At 37.2% G+C, this 25,596-nt stretch overlaps 1 protein-coding gene across 1 annotated transcript in view; it reads left to right on the plus strand.

Annotated features, from left to right (window-relative positions):
* The window catches only part of LDAH (lipid droplet associated hydrolase), a 112,069-nt gene that overhangs the window by 44,265 nt on the left and 42,208 nt on the right, over positions 1 to 25,596 (plus strand). Inside the window, exon 4 of the mRNA XM_074538038.1 lies at positions 2,861 to 3,030. Within this exon, the coding sequence (XP_074394139.1) occupies positions 2,861 to 3,030 (170 nt within the window). The remainder of the gene's footprint in view (positions 1 to 2,860; positions 3,031 to 25,596) is intronic.

Genomic DNA, 25,596 nt, shown 5'->3' on the forward strand with positions numbered 1-25,596 from the left:
ATGTCTACACTGCTATTTATTAGGTAAATAAACATTAAATTAGGTATGTAATGTCTTAGCTAATTAACTGTATTTGTCTAACATAGTTAATCTAAACTTGGAAAGGATTGAGATGGGCTTTGACTGTCTCTGCTGTGCTATTTATTAATTTCATGGCAGCAGTCTTCAGCAGCTCTTTTAGCAGATGCTGAATTCGTATACGGAAAAGCCATTAACCTCGTGAGACTGAATAATACAAATAAAAATTTGTCTTCTTTCCTCCTTGGTATTTGGGGTCTTGTGAACCATGAAAAGTTCTCTACAAGATTTATACACCTACTTTACCTCGTTTTCCCTTGCTTTAACTGGAAAATAAGCTGAAAACACTTATTTTCAATAATTGAAATGAAATGTAAAACATTAAAAGATGTGCTGATAAACTGAGATGGAAGGGCCTGAGTGAAACAATACAGAAATGATAGCAAATGATTATAAGGGACAATTGACTCACTCAACTCAACACTATATATGTTACCAACACATATATATTGCAATATGTGTTGTAATACATATATACTTAATTTAACTTACTCTTTCACTTGTTGCTCTATCCAATAGGCCATCATGTTTCTACTATGCTGGGGATTTTTGTGTTACATATACCTGTAATTAGACCTGGGATGTAGACCACCAATTCCTGCATGAGGCTGAGCTGCTGTGTAATTTAATGTAGGAAAGGCAGCTTTTGCTAAAAGTAGAAACTAAATTTAAAAACAGTGGTTTTGTCTTAGGCTTTTATGTAGGATTTTGGAAAATAGAACAAACTCTTTGTTTTCCATTATATGCAGAAAGCCTAATAAACAAAGTATCACTTCTCATCTAATTTTGCATTCCTTGGGTATATTTTGGTAAACCCTTTTTTGTTTTGAGTAAATTGCTCTAAATTATGCTGGGATATGAGCATCAGTAGTTTTAGCAGAAGTACTAGTTTAACTGAAGAACAACTTTGTTGGGACTTTGATGGTAATTATTTAAACTCAGAAAAGATCCATCTTGAGCAATTATTTTGCTTCTAAAGGGTATGTTTCGTACAGATGATCAAAAAGGTGATGTAGTGCCAGCCCACTTGGGCTACCAATTAGTTCTGTCACTATCAACCTCCCGATAACTTCACTACAGCAGTGTTAGTAATCTTTAGTATTTGAGGCTACTGTCCAGTTGCCATAAAATTTACTGTGTATGAATTAAAGCACTGACAGCCATAATTTGATAAATGTTCACAGTCATAGGCAGTTAACTCATAGTTACCTCTTTCCTCAAGCAGGTGCAGAACAATCTGAAACAGAACTACGATTCTGACTTTCTTGTACAGTAGTTTTTCAATGCATTTCAGTCTTTTAAATGTATTTATCTTTACAATGTCTTTGCCTGATGGACCCTTTCTTCCACATCTATTTTTCACACAGGGGACTGTAGCAGAGCTCATCAGAAGACACCAAGTGGGAAGTTAAGCACCTTACTGGGCCAGTTAGGGCTGTGTGTGCGCTCTGTTAGCTGCTCCTGAGTTGTTAGAGGTGGGTGGCTTTTGCCAGCAGCCCAGGAGCCATCTGTAGGGCCACGGCTCAGTAACTTATTGGTCCCCACTGTGTATCCAAACATGCTGCCAGGAGGTTTAGCTTACTTCAGGCTAAAACTGCACTGCTTGTCAGCCTGTAAGGAGCATAAAATATCAGAGGTTTAATCTGTAGTATGAAACTGAATCCTGAGATAACAGCAAAGATTTAAGAGATCAGGTTATGTTAGTACCGCTCCGTCTTGTCTAGATAAGCTAGGGGCATTTATTCCTTCATTCTTTTTGTCTCTTTTCTATTACTCTTTTTAATATTACTTCTTACAGTCATGTGATTAGAGTAGTCCAACATAAACTGGAGTGGTATATCCTTAACTTAGTGTTTAGTTTAGTGGGTAAAGCACTTTACTAGCAGATGAAAAAGCTGTGAACCCCCTTAGCCTGGGGAACTTCAGATGCATGTCACCCTTGTAATAAGCAAAAATGCCTGAATTGCTGTATATTTTTACAGACACCAGTTCAGTTTGTCTTGTTGACTGGCCAGGAAGCAAGGAGCCAAATCCTCATCATGATGGATTGCCCAAGCCCCTTTAGAAGGTCCTTGGCAAAACAGGAATGAAATTGTACTGTAATCTAGCTATGAAGCTCTAACTTGATTTTCCTCTTTGCAGCTGAATTGACAATGAAAAGAACCTGCCTTAACAGGAATATTTTATGTAGGTGCTAGTGTTCTCTGTTGACACATAGGCATTTTCTCTTTTTCCTCATTCCATGGCTCATGACATTTTTGTGCATCTTTAATACAGGATATTTTGAATATCTGAAGGTTGCTAGTGCATGATGACATATATGGTTCCTTGTCTTCTGTGGGGAGGGACTCATTGCTGGGCAGTATTGCTGTTGTAGGTCCTGATCTCTCGATGTAAAGTTGGGTTGATTTAAGCTCATCCAATGCCCTGAGTTTGGTCTTGTTCTGAATGAAGTAGATGAAAATAGTGGATCATGTGCTATGAAATCTCCCTGTGTTTACATACCTTGTGCTGGGTTCCCAAGCTACACATAAGGCTTTACGTCCAGTGCATGTGATTTATCAGTCAGTATTTTCCAGTGGTGGTAACTGAAAATTAAATTTTTAGGTCTGGTGAAGTTTGGGGTTTTTTGTGTGTTTGGTTTATTTCAGGTTTTTTAAAATTAATACATATTTTTATTTCAGTGTTCTACAAAGAAGAGGGGCAAAAAAAAAAAAGAAAGAAAGACATGCCTGAAATTTTATTCACTGAACCAAAAGACTTCTTTTCTTTTATGTTTCAGACACAGATATTAAGGAGCTAGAGGATGTTTTTGGACTTAACGGCCAAGTAGAGCATAAGCTGAACTTCCTCAAAAAGAATGTATCAAAAGATATAAAGCTGGTACTGATTGCTCATTCTATTGGTTGCTACATCACCCTGGAGATGATGAAACGAGCATCAGAACTTCAGGTACATGAACCTTCTGGAGTGGGAGTTGCTTTATTAGCAAAGCAGTGCATGTGCTCTCAGCCTATGGCTAATGCCATGTATTTCCTGTGGAAACTCGATTCTGTTATACACAAACAAACAAAAAAGAAGGCTTGATCTTAGTTACATATGATAAAGCAGACTGATGCAATTCTGAGTCTGAATTTGGATCTTTAATGCCCTTGGAATATAAAGAATTAATAATGGTGAGACATATATTTATGACTTTCTTGTTCTCATCTTTAAATAATTTATAAGCGAATCACTAGATATTTGCCAATTGCGTTACGTGTTACACCAAAAATTAAGCGTGATTGTGATTTTTATAGTGGTCTCTTATCTTGAGGCGAACAGATTGCTGGTTAGAAGTGGGAAAATATATGGGAATGATTGTAATATAAATTATGAGGAGTACTACTATGAAAGACATTGATTTTAAAATTTAATGCAAATATCACTGCTTCTGCAATTCAGTCTTGGTTTGTGTAACTCAATGAGAGTGAGAGCTGTAACTGCATGTTCTGTATCTCTGAACATTTTTCTTTGTCCCTGTGAAGCAGGGTAAGAAGGCTGAAGCAGGACCATATCCTTGCCCTCTGCCAATGGCAAACTGTGCTCAGGACCAGCTGTCTGTTAGTGGCTGATAAATGGAGAATAGGGAGTTTTTATTCTTAAACATTCACTCTTACTAAATCATTGCTTCTTCCTTTACTTTATAAAATCTTCAGTGGAAGGAAGTTCCATGTTAGTGGTGACATGAAGTCTGGGGTTAATATATGCATGTGGTTAATACATGTAATGTATGTGGTTAATATCTGCATATCCACTGCTTCATAACCATTTCCACCATTAACTTCTTCCTTTAAAGGTGAAAGGAACTAAAAATGAGAAACAGGAGGATAAACTGATATATAATAATAACAGGCATATTTCACTTTGTGATTGTAAACAAGAATATTTTTTAAAAAGAGAAATTTTACGTATTTTCAGAAAGGAGCATTCTAGAAAATATGTGCATTAATTTGTCCAAATATGGCAACTTATTGGGAGTCAAAATCTTAAGTCTTTATTGCTCAAATGATTTTATCTGCTTTCAGTTACACTAAAAATTGTTGAGTAACATTTTTACACCTGGCTCACTGGATGCTGGCAGCTTTTTGTCAGTATTTTGAAACACAGGCATCTTTGGGACCCTCTTAGACCTCATGGTACACTGTGTGCATAAGGTTAATATATGGCAAGGCACATTTAAGATGCATTCAACAACAGAAAATATTTATGTAAGCCAGAGTATTGTGCAATCTTTGTCCCTTTGCCAAAAATAAGTTAACTCTTAGGTTTTATAACATATGAAGTGTGATAATAAGAAACTTGTGTTTCCATCTCTCCCTTTATTTTTACTGGAATATTTGATTCCCACAAGATTTTGAGCACATGTGTATTTTAGTAGCTAGATCATTTGATTTTATATTTGTGTAGTTCTTGGTGATATTTTTTCATTATATGAATTTTGGGTTTGGTCTTTAAATTCTCTGCTTTGCAAAGAGCCTTTCATTATTTACAATTTATTATTCTGAAATAGAGGTTAATTTATTGCATTTTTTCATTCAAATAATCCAGTAAACATTTATATTTGGAATGTATGTTTAGTAGATTTGATTTTTAGAATCACACAGTCATAGAATTGTTAAGTTTGGGAAAGATCTCTAAGGTCATTGAGTGCAGTTGTTAATGCAGCACTGCTGTGTTCAGCACTAAACCATGTCCCCACAGTGCCACATCCACATGTTTCTTGAACACTTCCAGGATGGTGATTCAACCACTTCCCTGTGCAGTCTGCTCCAGTGCCTGACCTTGCTTCACTGAGGAAATTTTGTTTCACCATTTAAAGCTCTTCTGTAATCCAACCACATACAGACTAGATTGTCACTCCCTAAGCATGCATCAAAAGGAGAAAGTACATCCCCCTTCTCTCTCCAGCTGTCAATTTTCACAGAATTACAAAATCATCAGGGTTGGAAGAGACTTTCAAGATCATCAAGTCCAGTCATCAACCCAGGACCACCATAATCATCTCTAACCCATATGCTCAGGTGCCTTAGCCAGTATGCCTTTTCAACACTTCCATAGACAGTGCCTCCACTGCCTCTCAGGGCAACTTATTTCAATGCTTAACCACTCATTCAGTGCAAAACCAATGTCTAATAACTAATCTGAATCTCCCTTGTGCCATTTCCTCGTATGTTTTCCTTTGAGACAGGGCAAAAGAGACTGACACCCATGTCACTGCAGCATCCCTTCAGTTGTAGAGGTCTCCCCTGGGCCTCCTCCAGACTAAAAAACCCAGCTCCTTCAACCACTTTCCATAAGACTTGTCATCTGGACTCTTTACCAGCTTTATTGCTCTTCTTTGGACCTGAATGAGGCTGCTATCTAGGGCCCCTGTGCTCTGCAGCTAAATGGAGTACTGCATTTTTTTCCTTTCCTCTTTAATTAAGAGAAATGAAATAGGAATTGCCAATTTATTCCAGCATGAATTCAGTTTTAGAGCCCATCCCCATTTTCCCATTGATTCCCAGGGAGGCTTCCATTGAGTGTTCTTTCAGGAGACCCATTAACACACACTTAGTCTTAGGTTGGTGCCTTTAACCAAGTCTGATTAGTAGAGAAGGGCACACAGGTTGCATCCATACTTGTAACTAAGCGGGGCTATGGCACAGATTTTAGCACTGGGACAGTGATGTTTTAAACTTATCTTTAAGTGGCTTTCTGGCCCAAAGGAAGCAGCAACTCCCAGCAGCACCTTTGCATGGTTCTGGGCTAGGCTGAGGGCCAGGACCATTCCCAGTAGTTGGTTTGGATGCTGGCATCCTCTTTGGAGGCAGGAGACTCATCTATGTGAGCACAGACCATCCCGTGCCCTCCTGTTCAGTGAAAAGCTGCAGAATAGCTCCTGGCTGCTCTGTTTTCTGGCTCACGAGTAACCACAAACACTTTCCAGTTGTCATGGTGGGCTTCAAGTCTTAAGAACATTCACCTCTCCGTGGGAAGTAGAGCATCCAGATTTTGCCAGACTGCTAAAAAATTTTGGCACTTGGAAGGAAAAAAATCAGCCTCACTTTGTGAAGATGGAAAACTGCAGTAATGTACAGCTTCCTTGATACTTGCTCTTAACCTCATAATCTTCTTCGCTCTTTATTCAGACAACAGAACTGAAAAATGAAGCTCAGTGACAAAATTATTTTCTCAGTTGTTGGAACATGCATCTGACCCATAAATATGCTACATCCTCCAGGCATTCTATTCTATAATGGAAATCCTTACTTGGAGGATTTCCTTGTACTTTACTGGCAACACTATTGAGTGTTTCCTAACACACTCCATTTGATCATTAAGTTAATCAAAGATTGACAAGTTTCCTTGCTAGTGAAATTCAATCTCTTACAGCATTACTCTTTCATTTGCAGTGATGCTTTTGAAATGCTAACACCTTTGTGGTAGTAAATTAACTCTCGTTGGTGAGTACAATATCAGTATTGCTCTTCCTGTAAAACTCATTGAAGAGGATGAGTTTAAAACCTCTGAGTATTATCAATTTAAGCAAATTAAATTTCTGTAATATGTAAATCAAACCCATGCATTGCTACTGTGTCTCATGGTGTGAAGAAAAATTGGGTATTGCCGGAATTTGTTGATTTCATAAATGGCAGGTAAAACCACAGGAGTTGGAATAGTTGTGCATAAAACACAAGGAAACCCTGACACATCATTTCTGTGCACATACTGATTATTTAGTTTCAGTTGCTGAACACTTGATTGTGAGTATGGGAAGCACTTTCATAATGTTAGGAAAGAGAAAACAACCATGTTTTTAAATATGGATACTTAAGAAAACAAAGTTCTTTACTCTGGAACTACTGGAAATCTACAGGATCTGTGAGATTGAAGGAGGGGGATTTTTTTAACAGTACAGGAACTACTAAGCATGTCTGACCTTTGAGATCATAGGGAATCTTTTCAGCAGGATTAACGGAAGGGGGAAAGAATATATGAAAGCAGTGACAGTCATTCAGTCTCTGTTTTGCTGAGATTAGAACCTCAATATGTCATCCAATACTCATGGTGTCACCATTACAGAAAACACCATCTGAAAGGATAGCAATGTAGCAGATCGTGACTAGAAGTTCTTGTGTTTTATTGAAAGACAGAAAAGATGAAAATATAACCACTCATTAGAGAAAAAGGAATATAAATTTTTATTCCATATCTGAAAGTTTCATTTGATATAATAGCATCTGATTCCAATGTTGATTACCTAAATTAGATGTCATGGTACTTTAAACTTTAAATATAGCTGTTGTCTTGGTGAATTAACTTCCAATGGCCTCACTGTCGATTATAAAATATGATTAGCAAGGCATATTCTTAACCACCTTGAATGCTCCTTTTCAACAGTAAGCTTATCTCAGATATTTTGAAAAGTACAGTGAGACTGCATAAAATAGACAAATATTATAGAAATATCTATTGAGAGAGGGAGTAATAAATATATTAATTTCTTGTTAGTTGCAGGCCTAAATGAAAAAGTGAAAAAAATCAGCATAAAAATAAAAATGGGTAAAAGACTTACAGTAACACAAACTCAGTGACAATATTTGTAAAATTATTATACAGGGAAAGAAACAGCTGGCTCTGCTTAGCAGACTTCACAAGGGAATTGGTGTACATTTCAGATAAATGTGTATCTTGTGAAGAGAGCTATGATTTTCTAGGCCATGATATATAACTAAACTGGGTCTAGTGTTGTTTTCTTCTTCAGTTCATCCATCCACATACATGAAATACATATTAAAAGAACAAGCAAATGGCATTGGGCTCATATACACCCACCTTCATCCCCCTTTGCATTTTTGAGGAAGCAAGAAAAGACTTACTCTGACACAATTTTACACAGATTTAAACATCAATATAAATTCAGCTGCCTTCAGTGAGATGAGTGTGTTAGTTTAACTTTATGGGTGTTTTAAGTGGGTCTCTGAGTTGGATTATTTTTATGAGACACAGAGAGAGATTTGGCAGTTCTATCAGTTCTTGGTGTATCAGGTCTTTGGAAGCATATGCAAGGAAGCCCAGGCGGTCTGAGACAGCAATTAAAATAAAATTTGCTTTAGTTGACAGTTTACACATTACAGAGTCTGCAAAATCCACCTCAGAACTCTGGATAATGCTTTGGGCAGTATCAGTAATTCTGATGGAGCAGGCAGTAAAGCAGCAATAGGAACATGGGGCATATGCAAATGTTCTGCAGCTCACTCGCCTAGGAAAAGAGAGAGGGAGTGCAGATGATTTATTAAATCTAACCAAATAAAATAAATAAGATATTGTAAGATACTTTATTAAATCTAACCAAATAAAATAAATAAGATACAAATAAAATGAAATAAGCATCAAAGAAATTGCTACAAAGATTTGTAGAAATATTTTTTTTTCCTAAAAAAGAAAATATGACAAAATCTTCACATGAAAAGCCAAGGCAAATATAAAATATGCTCTCTGTTTGCATGGAAGGCTGCAAAATAAGGAGATGGGTTCATGGCAAACAAAGGTTTTTAAGGGAAATAGTAACTTTTGACTGAGACACTCATAAAAAGCTTGGATTTAAAATTTCAACAAACCTTGAGAACACCATCGGCGAAAGGCCGATAACTGCAGAATGAGGTTGAAAGTGTCAGCTCACCCAAGAGACTGCTAGCAACCATTATTTTCACTGGCTTGATGACAGACCCTAACCCTGAGGGATCCAGTTATATTCTCTTCTACCTTTCCCCTTCAAAAAAAAGCTTTAAAAATGTAAGCTGTAAGAAAATGCAGGAGTCAACAGGCAGACGGCTCTTTTGTGTAACCCTCAATGGACACAGCCTTTGTCAGCAGGAGCAGGCACTGCCCATTGCCATGTGCTGTGTAGGGCTGCTAGAAATTACTTCACAGGCAAACAACTCCACCTTGTAATAGAGCGAACAAAAGAATGTTAAGTGTCTTAAGGATGCAAAAAAAAATTTAGGAAACTTAAAATGCAATGAGATAAACCCTGTTGAAGGTGATACAACTCTTAAGATGTGATGTGCCTGAGGACGGTTTAAATTTTTAACAGTTTGCCATGTGCATCCGTAGTGTACATTGTGTGGTTTCTGAAGTGGGTGAGGCAGGTAGGTGTCACCTGCTCTGTCCTAGATCTTTATGGGGAATAATGGATTACATATACTTCAGTACTCTCCTGAGTCAAGAAAAATTGCTGTCCCTAAATGAAGATGAGGTTGGTAAATAGCAGTGACAATTTTTGCAATTAAAAGACAGGCTTGACAAAATCAGCAACACTGGATCTGTCAGCTTGTAATTACCAAGCAGATGAATGATAGCTTCTGCTTTTAACACTGATCACATTTTAGGAGTGAGAATTCAGAGTTGATATAGCAGCATTGCCCTAAGATTTCCTTATGATTTGGATCATAAGCCTCTGATCAGAAGGCCTGAGAAAAAGCTTAATTCCCAAAATTTTCTGTGAAAAATTATGTTTTGTTAATAATGTTCACTGAAATGTCAACTTCTCTCAACTTGTTTAATATACTGGCTTACTGCTCAGTTGAATATAGAAACAATATGAAAAGCAATATTTTGATCTGTGATGATTCAATGAAGTAAAACTTAAGAACAATCATTCTGATTTCAAGAGACTTGATTTTTTTCATAACATTGTGTTTATTTCACTGCTAACGAAACATCTGATTTCAAGTGTATGTCGTCAAAATTCTAATAGACCTATAAAAATTATTTTTTCTAGGAAGTTAAAAGACATTAAAGTAGCCAAATGTATAAACAGAAAAGAAAGAAAAATAAACTGAAAAGTGGAATCTATGATCATTCATCAGGAATCCAAAGTAAAACATGAGAATGAGGCGGAAATGAAGGACTAAAAATAAAAAGATGGTTAAAATTGTAAATGGCAGAATAACAGGATTTACTAAGTATTTTGAATTTTTACAGATTTGTTAATAAAATCTTGTTATTTTGAATCTCCAGAAATTAGATTCATATTGTAATAACTAACTGAAATGATAGTGTAAAAATGAGGGAATTGAAAGCAAGAAGTGTGTTTCAAAAACAATTAGGATTTCTGTATTTCTGTTTTAAGAAGAGCTCAACTCAACGCCCTTCTACAAGCCAGATTTCCAAAGAACATTTTATGCTGGGAGGTGAGATCTTTTGAAATTCTGCAGATGTGTGCACATAGCTCTTGAAAATTAGAGAGTCATCTCTTTGGAGAATTGGACCAAATGATTGGAATTCAGTATATGTTGCACGTAGCTTGAATTTTTTTAATGTTTTTACATGGCAGTTAATGTGCTTTTACAGAAGACAACAGAGCCAAAAATCTAGCAGTTCTCATGCTGTTTTAATAGTAGGTGAAGGAGAGCATAGCCAGTTAGGACGCTGAAGAGTTGTTCAGGAAAGGAGCAGGTGAAGGGATATTGTATAGTTTTTGAACATAGACTTTGCAAACATAGTTAACACTTTGAGCTCAGCTTTAGTCTAGTAACCAATATCTGTTCCTAGAAGCTCTATGTTAAAATAGGATTTCACTGCCAATTTAGAGCCCTCAGCAAAGAAGCTGAGCTTCTTAGTTGATTCTTGCCTCATGTTATATGTGGTACAGCTGCTCAAGCAATGAAGAAGAACTTGGCTTAGAACTTTATGAAAGAGGTTACTGAAGATGGGCAGGATTGTAATTGCAAATATTTCCTTCTCTGCAATATTGTTCATTTGTTCATTGCACATGATTCATGGTGAAGCCTAGGGGTACTTCTGCTGCTTTGGTTCCTACCCAAGAGTGGTGTGTCCTGTTTGAAGAGTTCCCTGCAGGAGTGAAAGGAATCAGAAAAAGACACAAACTTCATACCAAGCAGTTATCTCTGAGCTTGGTTAGCACATCCATTGCATTGGAGGGCATTTTAATACCCTGTGGAATTAAGTTCAGGCAAATATTGGAGATTTTTTTCTCTGTATCACTTTAGTAGTTCATTGATTGCTGATTATCGTAGGGAGGTTTTTGCCAATGCCACTATTGATCTTTTCAGATACCTGAGGATGTGTTCCATGACCATAAGCCTCTCTTTAGGGAACTAAATCAATCTCTAGATTTCTTCTTAGGAATCCCCATCTGTACTGTTATGACTTAAGCTATCTTCAAATTAAATGTAATAGAAGTCCTCTTCCTTTTCTATTTGTTTCAATGTGTAAATGTTTGAAATACTTAATTTCTGGTGTTAGGATGCAGGTCTACTTATCTGTGGCATTTTGTGAAAAAAACTCATTGGAGTTTGCTCTTTTATGTGGAATTGAGTGTTAAGTACACATTTTAGCACAAGTTCAGGAAGGACAATGTGTTTAATTAACTTATTACCTTTGAAGTCCTGTAAGGAAGTTGAATTTATGTTAATGAAAATATGCTTTTAATAACTTTGTTACAACATTTTTAGTCACTGGAAAATTTTAAGAACATTCCGCTCCATTTCAAATTCCAAAACAAAGCATAGTTTTGTATAAGGAGCAGAATTTACTCAGTCCTAATTGTTCTTGAAAACACTGAATTTCTGCTCCTCTATTTTAAAACAGTAGTATGACTACTGCAAGTGTATTTTATTGAAATGGAAGGTACAAACCCCAGTTCTCAATAAATATAATTTAAAATGCGACCTTTAATGGCAACTGGCATGGCTCACACTTTTTACCTGGCACTGGCAATTGAAAGATATTCTGCAAATTCTTGTTTTCAGTTGCACTAAAACCCTTACTTATCTGATGACCAATTTTATTTGTGTGAAAAATTAGATATGATAATTTTTCTCTCGTAGCAGATTCCTGCATATATTCAATTTGTTATAACAATTAAGGCTAACAGTAGTCTCTAGTATTGCAAAGGAAGGAATTTTCTATTTTTCCCTTACTATTTAAAACCCTAACAGTTCTGGAAAGATGAAAGCAAGGATGGAAAAATGAGCTGAGAGAATTCCTAACTCCCTTCTCTCTCTTTTTACCTTCTTCTGATACCCTGACAAGAATTTGGGATATAAGTTCTCTCTCAAACCTCAAATATTCATGGTTTCTTTTCATTGTCTGACAAAAATATGAAGTTCTGCTTAGTGTATACTTCCTGACTCACTCATCCTGTTTTTCACTGATATCACAAGGCAGAGCCTTAGTGTTCTTCTTTCTCTGGGGTGCATCACTAAGCCATTAAGCAACTTTAATTAGTTAAAATCGTAGGGGCCTGAACTCCTTCCAGTATTCAATACCAGCTTAGCTTGTCTAACTCCTAACCCTTTGAGCTGAGAAAGACTATGCATCTGGTTTGACTGGATGCCTTTTTGAGGGCTGACTTAAGTGAGTGGTAAAATAAACCCCTTCCAAATGTCATGAGTGGAGCACTTAAAAATACAAGTCCAGGGATCTCAAGGCACTGATGGAAAATCATGGCCTTTCCTTTTCATCAGCAGAATGAGATTATAATTGTAAAGCTGGTTTCTCATTTACTTTGTTCAGCTCCATTTCCTTAAACTGAATGGATTGTTACTGAGATTTATTGGTAGGTATGGCTGTACATCTATGGCTGTGAAAGCAGTTGATTCAAGACAACACAAAGTCTGATTCTTAATGTTTCGTTTTGGTTGAGCCACATCTTCACTTTAAGGGCATCTTCTGGTTCATCCTAAGTGGTAGATGTGCCAGAGCATGTGTACAAAGGTCACATCTGCCAGTCCCTGTGCCATAGGGGTACCTGTAGATGCAATGTGGTGATCTCACGGGAGTGCTACACTGAAAAAAAACCCACCCTGTTCTTCCAAAATGAAAACGGAAAGAATTTCTGCTGGAAAGTGGCAGCTGCATTCTGACATTCATGTAATGGGAGCAACTGAAAGCTTTATGGTGTGTAACTGTGACACTGCATTCCAACATAAGCTTCTCCCTGCCCTTCTTCCAACCAATAAACTATTCTTCCTCTCTTTTCACTCTCACCCCTCCTAATCTTCTTCTGTTTATATGCTTTAATCATAATAGCAACAAATCCATTCCTGCTGGTATTATCACACCGTTGCAAATTTTGGCTGTCTCCTTTGGCACTTCCCTTGTAGATGGAATGACATTGCCCACTTTGATGGGGCTTAATTCTCTATGTAAAATACTGCCCTGTCAATGAATATTTTCTCTATTAAACTATTTTCAGTCCAACAATAAGATACAGATTTTTGGGAGAACAGTTTTTTCATTATTACCTTAACCCATAAAGAGGCTGGTTTTTTTTTTAATTCAAACATTTTGGGCAAGTTTTCAGTTACCCAAATATTTGTAGTACAGAGTAATTTGCATTTCAGCCCTGTGAGACTTATAAATGTAATGAACAGTCTGTGTGTTTAATATTTTTTATATTTTTAATAATTTGCAAATAGTTCAGTACGTAGAGCTGACCTGTTGAAAAATAGTTTGCAGTGTCTGTAGAGAATACTTCTGAGACTTTTGTGTATTTAACAGATTCTGAGCTTCAGCTGGAAAAATTCTAGGAGTACTTCTTACTGGAAAATATTTCAAGTAATGTGAAGCAACAGATAGTTTTTTCCTGTGCCATGACCCAGTTGTAAGGTGAGCTATGGAAAGTCCCTCTCCTATTGCTATAAAACAGGTTTCAGCATTGGAACTAAAGTACACAGAAAATATTGATACCTGCTGAAGGGTGTGATTGAAAGTGTATTTATTTCAAAGGAAATTGTCAAAGGTCTCAATTTGCTTGTCAGTCCAAGAGATTAATCTCTAACTACCATGATCAGTGTTTTATGGTAGCTGTGGTCCTCATCTGTGTATCCACGAATAGATAAGAGAGTCTTGATTTCTAGAGCTGGGAATATTGTGTCTTTGGTCATATCTACATAGAGTGTAGGCTGTCACATTTAATATCTGGGAAATGACCCTTTGATCAGAATTTACTCCTGGAGCAGAATTAAGACATATTAAATTTTTGAAAAGTTTGCCACTAGTTTCAACAGGAGCAATATCACACACCCACCTGTACTGTAGGTGCAGTCACAGAGCAGCAGGAGTACTCACAGGGACATTGGGCACAGTCTCATTATGGCTCTTGTTTTTGGTTACTTTGTTTGTGATCACTGTTGTCAAAGGTGATTTCTTACTCTCAGCAGCTGTAGCTGGATGCTGCTGAGATTTCCATGCCTCTCACTTGCTTATCCTCAGTTACCTTTGTCCCATTCCAGTTCTTTTGTAATTAAACTCTGGAGAGCAACTTCTAGTATTCTCCTAATAATACAGCACAAAGTTAATACTGTGGAAGCCTGATGGTGACTCGTGTTTTAGCAGGACTCTTCATATGGAGAGTCCAATGAGTGTGGATGCAGGACTCCAGTGCATAAGACTCAGAATCAAATTTATGCTAAGTCAGTGGAAAGTGGCCTTAATGTAGACATAAATTTAATCACACCTCACCTTGGTGCAAATGACACTCAGATCCACATACCTAAGGATGTAATCATTTTACCCAGCACTGTATTTGTCATTACACTGGAGATCATGGTTTGAAATATAAATACATTAATAAAAATGCTGGTCCTTGAATTTTGTTTCCATCCAAGTGGAACTGCCAGGAAGCACTGGAGGCTTGGGGTCTTATAGGTGTACTTCAAATAAAATTGGATAATGTATGTTAAATAAAAAAGGTGCCAGGACATGGAAAAACCATGTGATCACTGTAGAGTATTTTAAACAGATGCAAATTTTACCTGCTATATATATCATCAGGTAGAAGCTAAAAGAAAATAGTAAAAAAATAAGCAAAAGTTTTAATCCATTTGAAAAAATGTGTGGATTATAAATATTTTAAAATAGTTGGTCAAATTCAGATGTTGAAGGAGGTATCATTTATATTATAATATTTGATATATTGAATGTAAGAAACAATAAGTTAAATAACATAAAAATTCATTTTGTTGTGCTCCATTGTAAAGTAAAGTACCAAAAAGGAAGATACCAAAAAAACTTATGGTCAGGAAATATGAACCAGCTTACACACAAAGGAAGTTTCCCTTAAATTTACTTCACTGTTTCTTGGCTTACATTTCTGCCATTTGCAAATAGTGACTTTGTCTGATATCACTGAGATCAGCATTGCCCATACAACTTCATTCTCTTAAAAAAAAATCCAAATACGACCTTACATTTTGCATCATTTGGTGTCATTATAGAACATTGTGAAGCTGTGAGATCTGAGTTATGCCCAATTTCACAAGATGGGTCTCAGCGTCCCCTGTATCTTTCATTATCTTGTATCTTGAAGGAAGTTAATGCTATTGAAATGTTTGGAAACAACATACTTCTGAGGTTTTCAGGAAGATTTATATGTATGTTTTTTTCTTAGAGAAACCTCCCAGGAAGTATATATATCTATATACACTGTTTCCTGAAGAGCTTATATAGCTGATACTTCTTGCACAGGTCCAGACAGGAATAGCTAAAACCATGGGATATGTGGTTATATGAATTTTTGTTGTCCTGCAGCCAGCCTGTTGTAGTCTCTGGAGTTCTCTCTTTTATAAATCAGGATGATGGAGACGTGTCTAAGTTGACCACCTCCCTTAAGGTCAGTAATAGTGATGAAGTTTTTTAAAGGTGAGAGGGGTCTGCATGGGCTGTACCTATGATCAAACAGAAAAACAAGAATGGTCTCCTCCTCAAGCTGAATTGAATATCCCAGTCTATTAGAGTATGCTGTAAGTAATTTTAACTATAGAGACATAAAGTTATTTCTGAAAAAAGGAGAGTGCATCAGACACCAAGAGGCAAAGACATCCTTGACATCAAAGGTAAATGGAAAACAGCACTTGGACTGGAAACAGCCCTTGTCTCACAGCCAGCCTGAGCTTAGGATGTGAGTAGTTAATGGAAAAGACTGTAAAGAAAGCTAAGAGAGTACATCTGTTATGGTGGCTGTAGATGTGCACCATGTAGATATTGTAAATATCATATATATGTTTGTGAAGTTTAATTATTATTATTATTATAATACCTAAGAAGTTAATGGACTTTTCCATAGTCCACCAAATATTTTTTTGTCCTGATGTTAAGTATAGCTTCTGTGCCCTCATCATCAGATGATGCCCTCATCTGCCTTCCTTGGAAGCAGTAGAAAATGACCACAGATAGAGAGTATATGCAGTGCTCCCTATAGCACTGTAAACCTTGTTTACATGCTCACAGTAAAATTCATGAGTATTTGAAATCACAAAGGAATTCTCCACCAACACTGATTCTGTGTTTTGTTTTGGTAGCATTTTCTCTAGGCTGAAAAAACCCCCCTTTCCTGGGGTTTTAAAAATATTTTAATTTAATGAGTTCCATATTAGAAAAGGGGGCTCATGAGAGTGATAGTGTTGTGAGTCTGCCATCTTCTCATCCTGTGCTGTATCATCAATTTTGGGGGTTTGGATCTTTTTCCAAAGCATCATAAAATATGTCATTGGGTGCTGGAGAATTTCTTACAGCTTGATGGGAAAAAAATACAGAATGGTTGTGGACTGGGTTTACTGATCAATCTTGTGCTGGAGTGTTGAAAAGTTCATCTTATTAACAGAATACTTTGAATTATAAGTATTTTTTCCATGGTGTTCTCAACTTCACTTTTTTTCTGATTTTTTCTCTTTTTTTGGAGGAAGGGTGAAAGCTTTAGGAATAATGTGTGATTGGTTTTCTCCTCCTGAAAGGATATATTTCTTTCCTGAGCATAACGCTGCAGACATTCTGCCAGCTTGCTGTATAACTGAAACATAAATACATTTTTAATTTTTGAATGTGTTAAACATTTACACGAAAGAAGGAACAGTGGGGAAAACCCCTCACTTTTTAAGTGAACACATTTGCTTTTCATCATTCATTTAGTCAACATCTGTAATATGCAATCCCAGGACAGTGTACTTGCATGAGAAAAGTTGAATATATAAGTAACATCATCAGGCTTTATATTAACTAGTTTTTTACAGCTCCCTGACACAATGTTCTGGTTTGGGAAGTCCAGGCTGTGTGTACATCCATGTAAGGGGGCATTTCTCTTTCTTGCACCATTCCTGCTGGTAACAGTTCAACAGCTGGGACACTATACCTTGATGCAGCATAAAAATTTATGTCAATGCAGACTCCTGATACCTGCTTTAGCATTTTAGATTTTTCATTTCTTTACATCACATTTACTTATGTCACTTGTTCCACCCATAATATTATTGAGTGTCCTTTGCATTTATAGCCCTTAAAATTTTGTGTAGGTATGATTCTCCACCCCATTACCTTTTTGCTCCCATTTTGCCATACAATTAATGTGGTTTTTTTCTCTAAATATAACTCCTTCCAGAAATTTTATCATCCAAGCCCCTTGTTAATTTTAGGCTGCATTTGTGGCTCACTCTTGGTTGAAATCTTTCCATTTAGGATGTAGAGCACAGGATGCAATCTACATTATCTCCCAGAGGCAGAGCTTCCTCTGGCATTTGTGATGTGTTTCCTCACTGTGTCTAACATGGAGTTGCAGAGCTTCTCTCTTGTTTGCTTTCTGCACCATATCATATTGCAAACTTGCATATCCCACTTGTCTTTATCACTGTATTACTTGCCAAGATTTTTGCTACTCATTCATGCTTTAGATTATTTTTACTTAGCGTATTTAAAAATAGTAGTAGCTTCTGAGTTTGTTCTGTGAGCTGAATAATTAAAATACCAAATTTAACTTAACCTCATTTTTACACCACTGCTTTCCAGTTCAGGAGTGGGCTGAAGGTGGGTGTTGTTTTGGGGCTGTTGTCGGTGGGCAGGTATTTTCTGAACTTCTGCTTAGGAAAACTGCCTTAAACATCATAAAACAGACACCCAAATTGGACCTCAGAAAGGTGGCTTGGTATGTACTGAAGCACCATATATCCATGTAAACTGCAGTCTAGCTAGAAGAGGTAGTGACAGTCAGTATGAAATACCTCTAGCTTCTTGTCTTATACTGCCGATCCGCAATTCAAAGATCAGATCTTCAGATATTCACCTGATATCATAGTTACTGCATGTTTTCAGTTTTTACAAAAGTTATACATTCTGGTCTTCTTACATTGCCATGTTAAGGGGCACCAGTGTATTTACAGTGTTTTCAGTGCTAGAGATCATACACTGCTGTGGATGGGCCTCTTTAGAGAACACTTGCTCAGATGCTGCTTAATGGTAGCATTTTGTTTCCAAAATATTGTTTAGAATATTTTGCTGCTTCTCCCTGGAGGAGGGGTCTCAGTTTGTTCTATATAATGAAGCTCCTAGTTAGAAGTTGTAGGTCCTCTGTAATTAGTGGGAAGCAGATAATTCTACTAGAAAGTGGTTTGAGATCACTTGATATTTTTTGAGGATCTGTCCATGACAGACTTCAGTTGGGAGTCTTGGGTGATTTAACTCCTATCTCAGGCACCTCAGTTTAGAACCAGTAGTGAACTTGGATAACACTGAAGCAAGATGGACTCTGAAAGGGCAAAGGTTTATTCTCAGTTATTTTCCCACCATTTCATGGTGCAATTTCAGCAGATACCTTTAATATCTGTGTTTGTAAATGCATACACAGTTAGTGATGGGCTGTTCTTTCTTCGCTGAGCATCTGATGAATGATCCCTTGATAACAGAGGGGAGATCTTTATATCCTTGCCAAGGTTGCCCCACAGTGTGTTTAGAATCTCATGCAGACAAAACCGATTATTAAATATCACTGAAAAGGTCAAGGTATTTCTGACTAATTGAGGTAAATATGCTAAACATTGTATTTAAATTTTTTAAAATAAAACATACCAGGGCCCACCCTGTGGCTCCTGTCAGCAAGTGGCAAATACAGCTTATATTCCAGCCATGAATATTCCGAGACCCAAACTTGATTGCTTCACAGACGTCCTGTATTTAGAAGAATCCCTGGTCTACACTGTTTTTTTTAACCTGTGCCCAGATGTCCTGCTGGCCTTGGCCAGAATCCTGCCAGAGAACATACTAAAAGGTGTTGGTCTTGGAGCCTGGGCCCTAGCCTGGTTTCACTTACCAGTACTGAGGTTATGATGCAGACTGGAAAACGTGGGTTTTATCACATGTTAGGAGATAACATTTTTTGTGCTGGTTTCGCCTCTTTCTATTTACGGAAGACATACAAGAGGAAAAAACCATGCTAGCTAGTCAATAAGAAGTGCCTCTGCTCTGATAAAGCTCAGGTTATTGCTGTACTGACAAAGAGAAGTGTTTGTTATACTGCTCTTCTGGCACAGCTCAGCTGCTCTGTGCCTGTATGCATGCTTTACTGTATTTGTGAATTTGCTCTTTTAGTGTAAGATGTCATTAATATTCATGTAACCAGAGTGCTGGATGGGGATCTTTAGGTATTGCTGTATTTATTCAGGGAAGAATTAGAAGCATGTACCTGAGTATGTACACGTGTGTGTGTGTACATGTGTTAGACTTGGCACATGCCCAAGGTAATGCCAAGGCTAATGCCTTAGAGGTAAAGGCACTGAAGTTGTCAAGCAAAATTTAATCCAAAGTTTATGTGGGAAATGGATGCCTGCTTTTATGCTCAGTCCTTACAAGTTCATTTGATTTTACATACTCACGTTTTATATCTTTGGTGCTATTGTTTGGGTGCATATGTTTCTATGTAAAAGGCAAATAGCATCCTGACCTTGTAAATCATGTTCGGCCTTAGGATCATTGCTCTCTGCTGCTGTCCTGTTGCATTTACACTGCTGTGCTCTAACCTATATGAAAACATGAACTGGGTCATTGTATGTTTAAAGGTGGCATATGGTAGTTCTGCTGAACAGTAATTTCTTCAGACACTGTGAGAGAATTTCTGCCTGTGTGTCTGTGCATCCTGGATGTGCCTTCACAGCCCTGCATGTGTTGATTCCCTTCAAAAGCTCAATCCCTAGCTGGGTCCTCAGTATGCCTATAGAAATTCTGCGAGAAGGTCCTGTGATCAACCCTGGATCCTTGATTCACTTTGTTCTCAAACTATGACAATTCAAATACCCTTAGTGAAGTTGAGCTGACAAGCATGAACATGATGCTGTTGGTGACAGTCAAAAAGTCTGTTTTTCTTAGGGAGCAAGAGTTCCTTCAGCCCATCAGAGAATTTAAGAGTGTTATTTAGTTTTACCAGCATGTTCACAGAGTTACATATACTAACTGCATTTGTCTGGAAAATAAATCCATCTCTTCAGGGAGCATGTTATGTGCCTCATAGAAGACATTTTGTAGAAAATTTAAAAATCTTTCCTTCTGTCACTTAATCTCCCATTTTATATAATGGAATTAGAAGTCTGGAAAGAAAGAAATAGAAAAAAACAGAATGCATCTGATGCCGGGACACAAAGGGAAAATTTGGGCGCTAAGAAACAGGAAATGTAGAAAATTTTAAAGGAAACTTTGAAATCAAGTGCACATTCCTCTGCCCTGTTCTATAGCCCCTGTATGTTGGGAGGGGTCCATAGAAGATGTCAACAGAAGATTCTTGAGCACTGAGCAGCCACTAGTGAACTAAGCCACCATTACATGATTTGTAACAAAAAATGCAAAACTTTCCTACAAAATTTTGGTTATTTACTGTTTTTTACATTTTTGTTTTACAGAAACAGTTTGGTTACCCAGAAAAGTAACCTTCGGTTAGAGCAGAGAATTGTAATTTACCATACAGTTATTTAAAATATTCCTGCTTTTGCAATGTATATTTTCATGTGAAGTCATGTAACTTCACAAATTTCAGTTTATTTGTCTATAAAAAGCATGCTAAGACTTCTCTGTGGTGCTTAATTCTTATAAAGCACTTTGAAATAACAGTTGTAAGATATTCTGTTAACTATTTGTTTTCTTACCTCTTTAATATGCCAAACATTTGTTTAGAATTACAGGAGATCCATAGGGTAGAGTAGAAGAAAATGCATACAGTACGTTTTTGATTTCACACCAGGAGAAAAAAAGTGTTTTGTCATTTTTGTCCATTCTTTGGCTCTTTTGCTGTCATGAAATCCTGTGGATTTGTTGATAATGAGCTGTGACAGAATTCACTGGTACAAAAACCGACATCTTAAACTGACTAAGGAGAAATTTTTCAAGATTTTAAAGTAGATCTCTATGTTTTACATGTTATATTCTATTAATGAGTGAGTAAAGTGAAGTGAATGGGCAAACCCAGCAGGTCCTGCTGTGGGGAGAGGACAGCCCAAGCCAGCACTGTCTGGTTTATCCTGTGCGTTTTCTTGGAAATCTGCTCAGCACAGCTGTGGCAATAAAGCACAGAATACTTCCCTGATCCTCGTTGTTTTGCCTGCAAGTTTCTGCATACTGAGTAGAAGAAATTGTGTGATTAATGTGGCATTCTGTGTCAAGGGGAGACTGTAGATTACCGTTAAGTGCATCATTATGTTATCTTTGAGAAATTTACTGGGTTTCACCTGACAGATAATAGCTTTTCTTCTGCCAGCACAAGAGGGGAATAACAAACTAATACATGCGGTGACCTAATATATATCAAAAGAAATGCTGCTTTTGACAGAGAAGCAGCTCTTGCTTTTTGAAGTGTTTTGAAGGAATTTTAAATTAAACTTCCTCACTTGTTTTCTTTCCAGAGCTGGCTGTGTGGGTGCAGTGCTGTGATTAGGCTGTCCATTACTGAGCACCGGATGGTGCAGTGACTCTGATGTAACACATCATGGATTGTTTCCTTCCTTCTGCCCCCTGATTTGAAGTCTGAGTTCCCTTTGGGCTCTGAAATGCATAATTGGTGTGGGATCTGAGCCTTGTGATCTTTTTGGTGGTTGTTATTGTATTAACCATTTCTGCCATCCCAGTTATCAAGAATGGGTTATGCAGCAGGAGCAAGTGCTTTCCAAAAGCCTCCCTGCTCAAAAGCCAGTGAGCCTCCAGCAACCACTGCTTCTGTCATTAAAGCAGAGTGAACCAGTGATTTATTTCTGAGGAAGTTTCATTTTCTGGTATTTTTTTCAGTGGACCAGAATATTTTTATTTTATGGCTCTGATAGAGATATCTGAGCATACCTGTGGTCTGTCATGAGCCGGGGTGGTCTGTTCGTTGAGATCCAAGGGGTACGACTGAGAAAGCATGGCTGTAATTGCTGTATTCACCTACTTGGGGCTTCCTCTGAAAAAAAAATCTTTGAAATGTCTCTTGCTCTTTTCTGTTAGTCAGTGTTTGCCTTTTTGCATCCTGACTGCTTTTCTCTCCTATTTTATTTCTATTAGCAAAATGTCTCTCTGTATTAAGAGCAGGTGGCATGGTGTGGTAGCCCTCTCCAGGCCCTGGCTCAGAAGGCACATGCCTGGGGGCCTGAGTCTGCAAACTGCATTTCTTGTGTAATCAAAACTGGCTGAGTTCAAAAGCATTGACCTCCTGTTGTTGGCATTGAAGGACTTAACTGCTCTGAAAATCAGGTGGCTTCTTTCAGTACTGGTTGTAAGTGGCATCCAGTTTTCAAACATGATTTTACGTTCTCAGCACCATCATTTACCAGTCCCTTAAAGAAGTGGTATTACCCGTTCAAACTTCAAATTGTAGCTGAAGAATATATTTCAACTCATTCAGTAGAAGGCAGCACTAGTGGAAAATATTACTGTGGGGGTGTTTTTAACTTTATCCATACTTGAAGTATTTTTATAAGGAAACCGTTTAAACATTTTACAAAAATCCTTTGCTGGTGTGGTTGTAACTATTAAATTGTGCAGTGCTAAACAGCAACTTACTGGTAATTTAATGGTTTGCCTTTTTTGTACTCTGTTCTCATTTTAATCAAAATAAAACAACTTGCAACTTCTACTGCAAATCCAAATCCAGGTTTGGACATAACCCTTATGCAGTGAAGCTGTGAAAGTACTCAGTTGTCATTTTGTCATGTTGCTTTGGATAGATTTAGATAAAAGCTCAATTGAAAGCCTGGATCGTACAGGAATGTATGTGTGGAATCTTGCTAGAAGCCTTTGCTTTATTCTTTAATATTTATATGGATCGTGGGAAGTGAATCAAATTCATTGGGGATTCTTCCTAAACAAAGTGCCTTGGTAAATGCCATGCTGTTACAGAATGGGTATTTAATATTCCTTGGTTTGAGAGCTCACTTTTCCTGTAAAATAAGTAGTTTCTCTTCCCTCTGTGTTCTAAAATTTACTGTGCAGGTCATACATTCCTGAAGTTAATGGACTGATTGCTCTAGATACAGAAATATATAAACAGTGTCAAAAGGGAAACTCCCCAAGTCCCCACGCCTTCCTCCTGTGGTGTGTGTTGAAAGAATCAAGAGCAGAACATTCTGGGCTGGTTTGTTCTCTGGATGCATGCTCAGGCCATGCACCATTTCATTCTCTCTGTGATATATACACTCTGCTAGATGAGGGAGTAGGAGCTGCCCTGGCATCCACATGAGTTATGTGAAGAGTTTGCAGGTAATGTTAGTTTTTGGTTCTTTACAAAATGTGGAACTTCTGAGACACTGCATCAGATTGTAGGCCCTTGAACCATTTGGGGTTTGAGCCCTGTGAAATGTAGAGTTAAAAATTAATGATTAAATAGAAGCAGCTGCCTTGGTGACTAAACAAAAGAACATCTACTCCTTGAATAGTGAACTTTAGTGTAGGTGCTGTCCTGAGTGTTGAAATCTCACAGTTCAATAGCATGATAAGTGAATAACTGGTAAATAAATTGGCCAGGTGTACAAATACTGTTGATTGTCACAGTCATCAATGGTGACAATTACAGTATAATTTAAGAGTGCTTGTACTGTTTTTAGTGGGTTGACCAAAGCAGAGTCAAGGATAGGTGGTTCACCTCCTGGACACAAGGCGTGTTTGCCTTCAGTCAAATCGCTGGCCAACTCCCTGTAGTCCCTGGATCCATTTGAGTCTCTGTTTGCAGAGTCTTCTCTTGCTCAGCTCTCTGCCTTTCCATGTGCTTAACAGATAAATATTACTGGACTTTGAATTGGGGTTAGTTTAAACTAGGTGAATCTGAATGTTACTCTCTAATATTGTTAATATTTGTGCATTATATCTAAACTTAGATATATATGCATGGTAAAATATACTATATTTTTATTATATAAATAAATATTTGTAATACTTCTTGTATTTTGACTGATGGTTTTCTCAAGAAACTTTAATTATGAGGAGGGTTACTATAAATAAATATATATATATATATATATATACTATAAATAAAAGAATCATTAACCTTTGCACATTATTTAATGGTATTTATGTGTTATTCATAGTAATGACAATACATGGTGGTTATGATAGTGTCCTCCATTTTCAGAATAATTGGTTTTATAATAATTCTGAAAATTGTAACTTGAATATAATTCTGTGCCATCTACCTGATTTCAGCTAGTGTAAACTGTGTGTAGATAAATTCCAGGCATTTAAAAAGTAAAAAAACCCAAAAATTATTAACTGATGGTGAGCATTTGAATATTAATAATTTCCTTAGTTTTACCTGAATATTTCTACTTCATTTATTTCAAGACACAAATAGGACATGCTTTTTTATATGTGTCATTATAACAAAATGGGTTAAATCTCATATCTACATTTCTGTTGCAAAGAAGTTGAACTAAATCTTTTAAGCAATTCCGCAGCCAGATGCACATTTCAAGATCATGGTTTGGGAATTCAGCAGTAAATTAAGAAATAGTGGATAAATATTTGAAAAATATGAATTTTACATTTCTCTGTTAATGTCTGCAAAAGGTTTAAAAAAGAAATTAAATAAAATTACCCTCCTTTTTTAAAATTTGTGGGTCATTACGAAATGCAGGAATGTACAGGATGGGGTAACAGTTTTCTTGGTTTCTCCCTTTTCTGCCAAGGTTTAGCAGCTTTCTCTGTGGTTAGTACAGCCATCCAAGCAACTAATCCTATATCTATAAACTGCAATGTCAAAGGATTAAAGTGTGCCTGGGAACGCAGGTCAAATCTGCTTTAGATCACAACAGTTTGGGTTCAGCTCCTCGCTGAAATATCACAAAACTACCATGTAATTTAGTACAAGTTTTGCATTCCAATACTTCAGCTGCTGGTTGCCTTTAATAAAAAGAGGCCCAGGATTGATTTCCCTGAGAAGGTATTTTTCTTTGTCTCAAACCAAAGCAGTATCAGCTGGAAAACAGAAGGATTTATTGAAATAGTTCTGTATTTTTATATAAATAACTCTTTCAAATTCTGCTTTTAAAATTCTGTAAGAAGTACAGTTTCTGATGGTGGGTGCATGACACAGAGGTTTCTCTTCCCTCTCTCTGTGTGGCTGAACACAGTGGCTTAGGAGACCGTGGGCAGTGGTGACAAGTTCCTGCCTGGCACAGCCAGTGTGTCTCCTCTGGGACTTCTCCACCTCTCCAGGTGCCCTGGAGTGACAGCTGTGAGGCTCTGCAAGAG

Source organism: Zonotrichia albicollis, chromosome 3, assembly GCF_047830755.1.
Source record: "Zonotrichia albicollis isolate bZonAlb1 chromosome 3, bZonAlb1.hap1, whole genome shotgun sequence".
In the NCBI taxonomy this organism is placed as follows: Eukaryota; Metazoa; Chordata; class Aves; order Passeriformes; family Passerellidae; genus Zonotrichia; species Zonotrichia albicollis.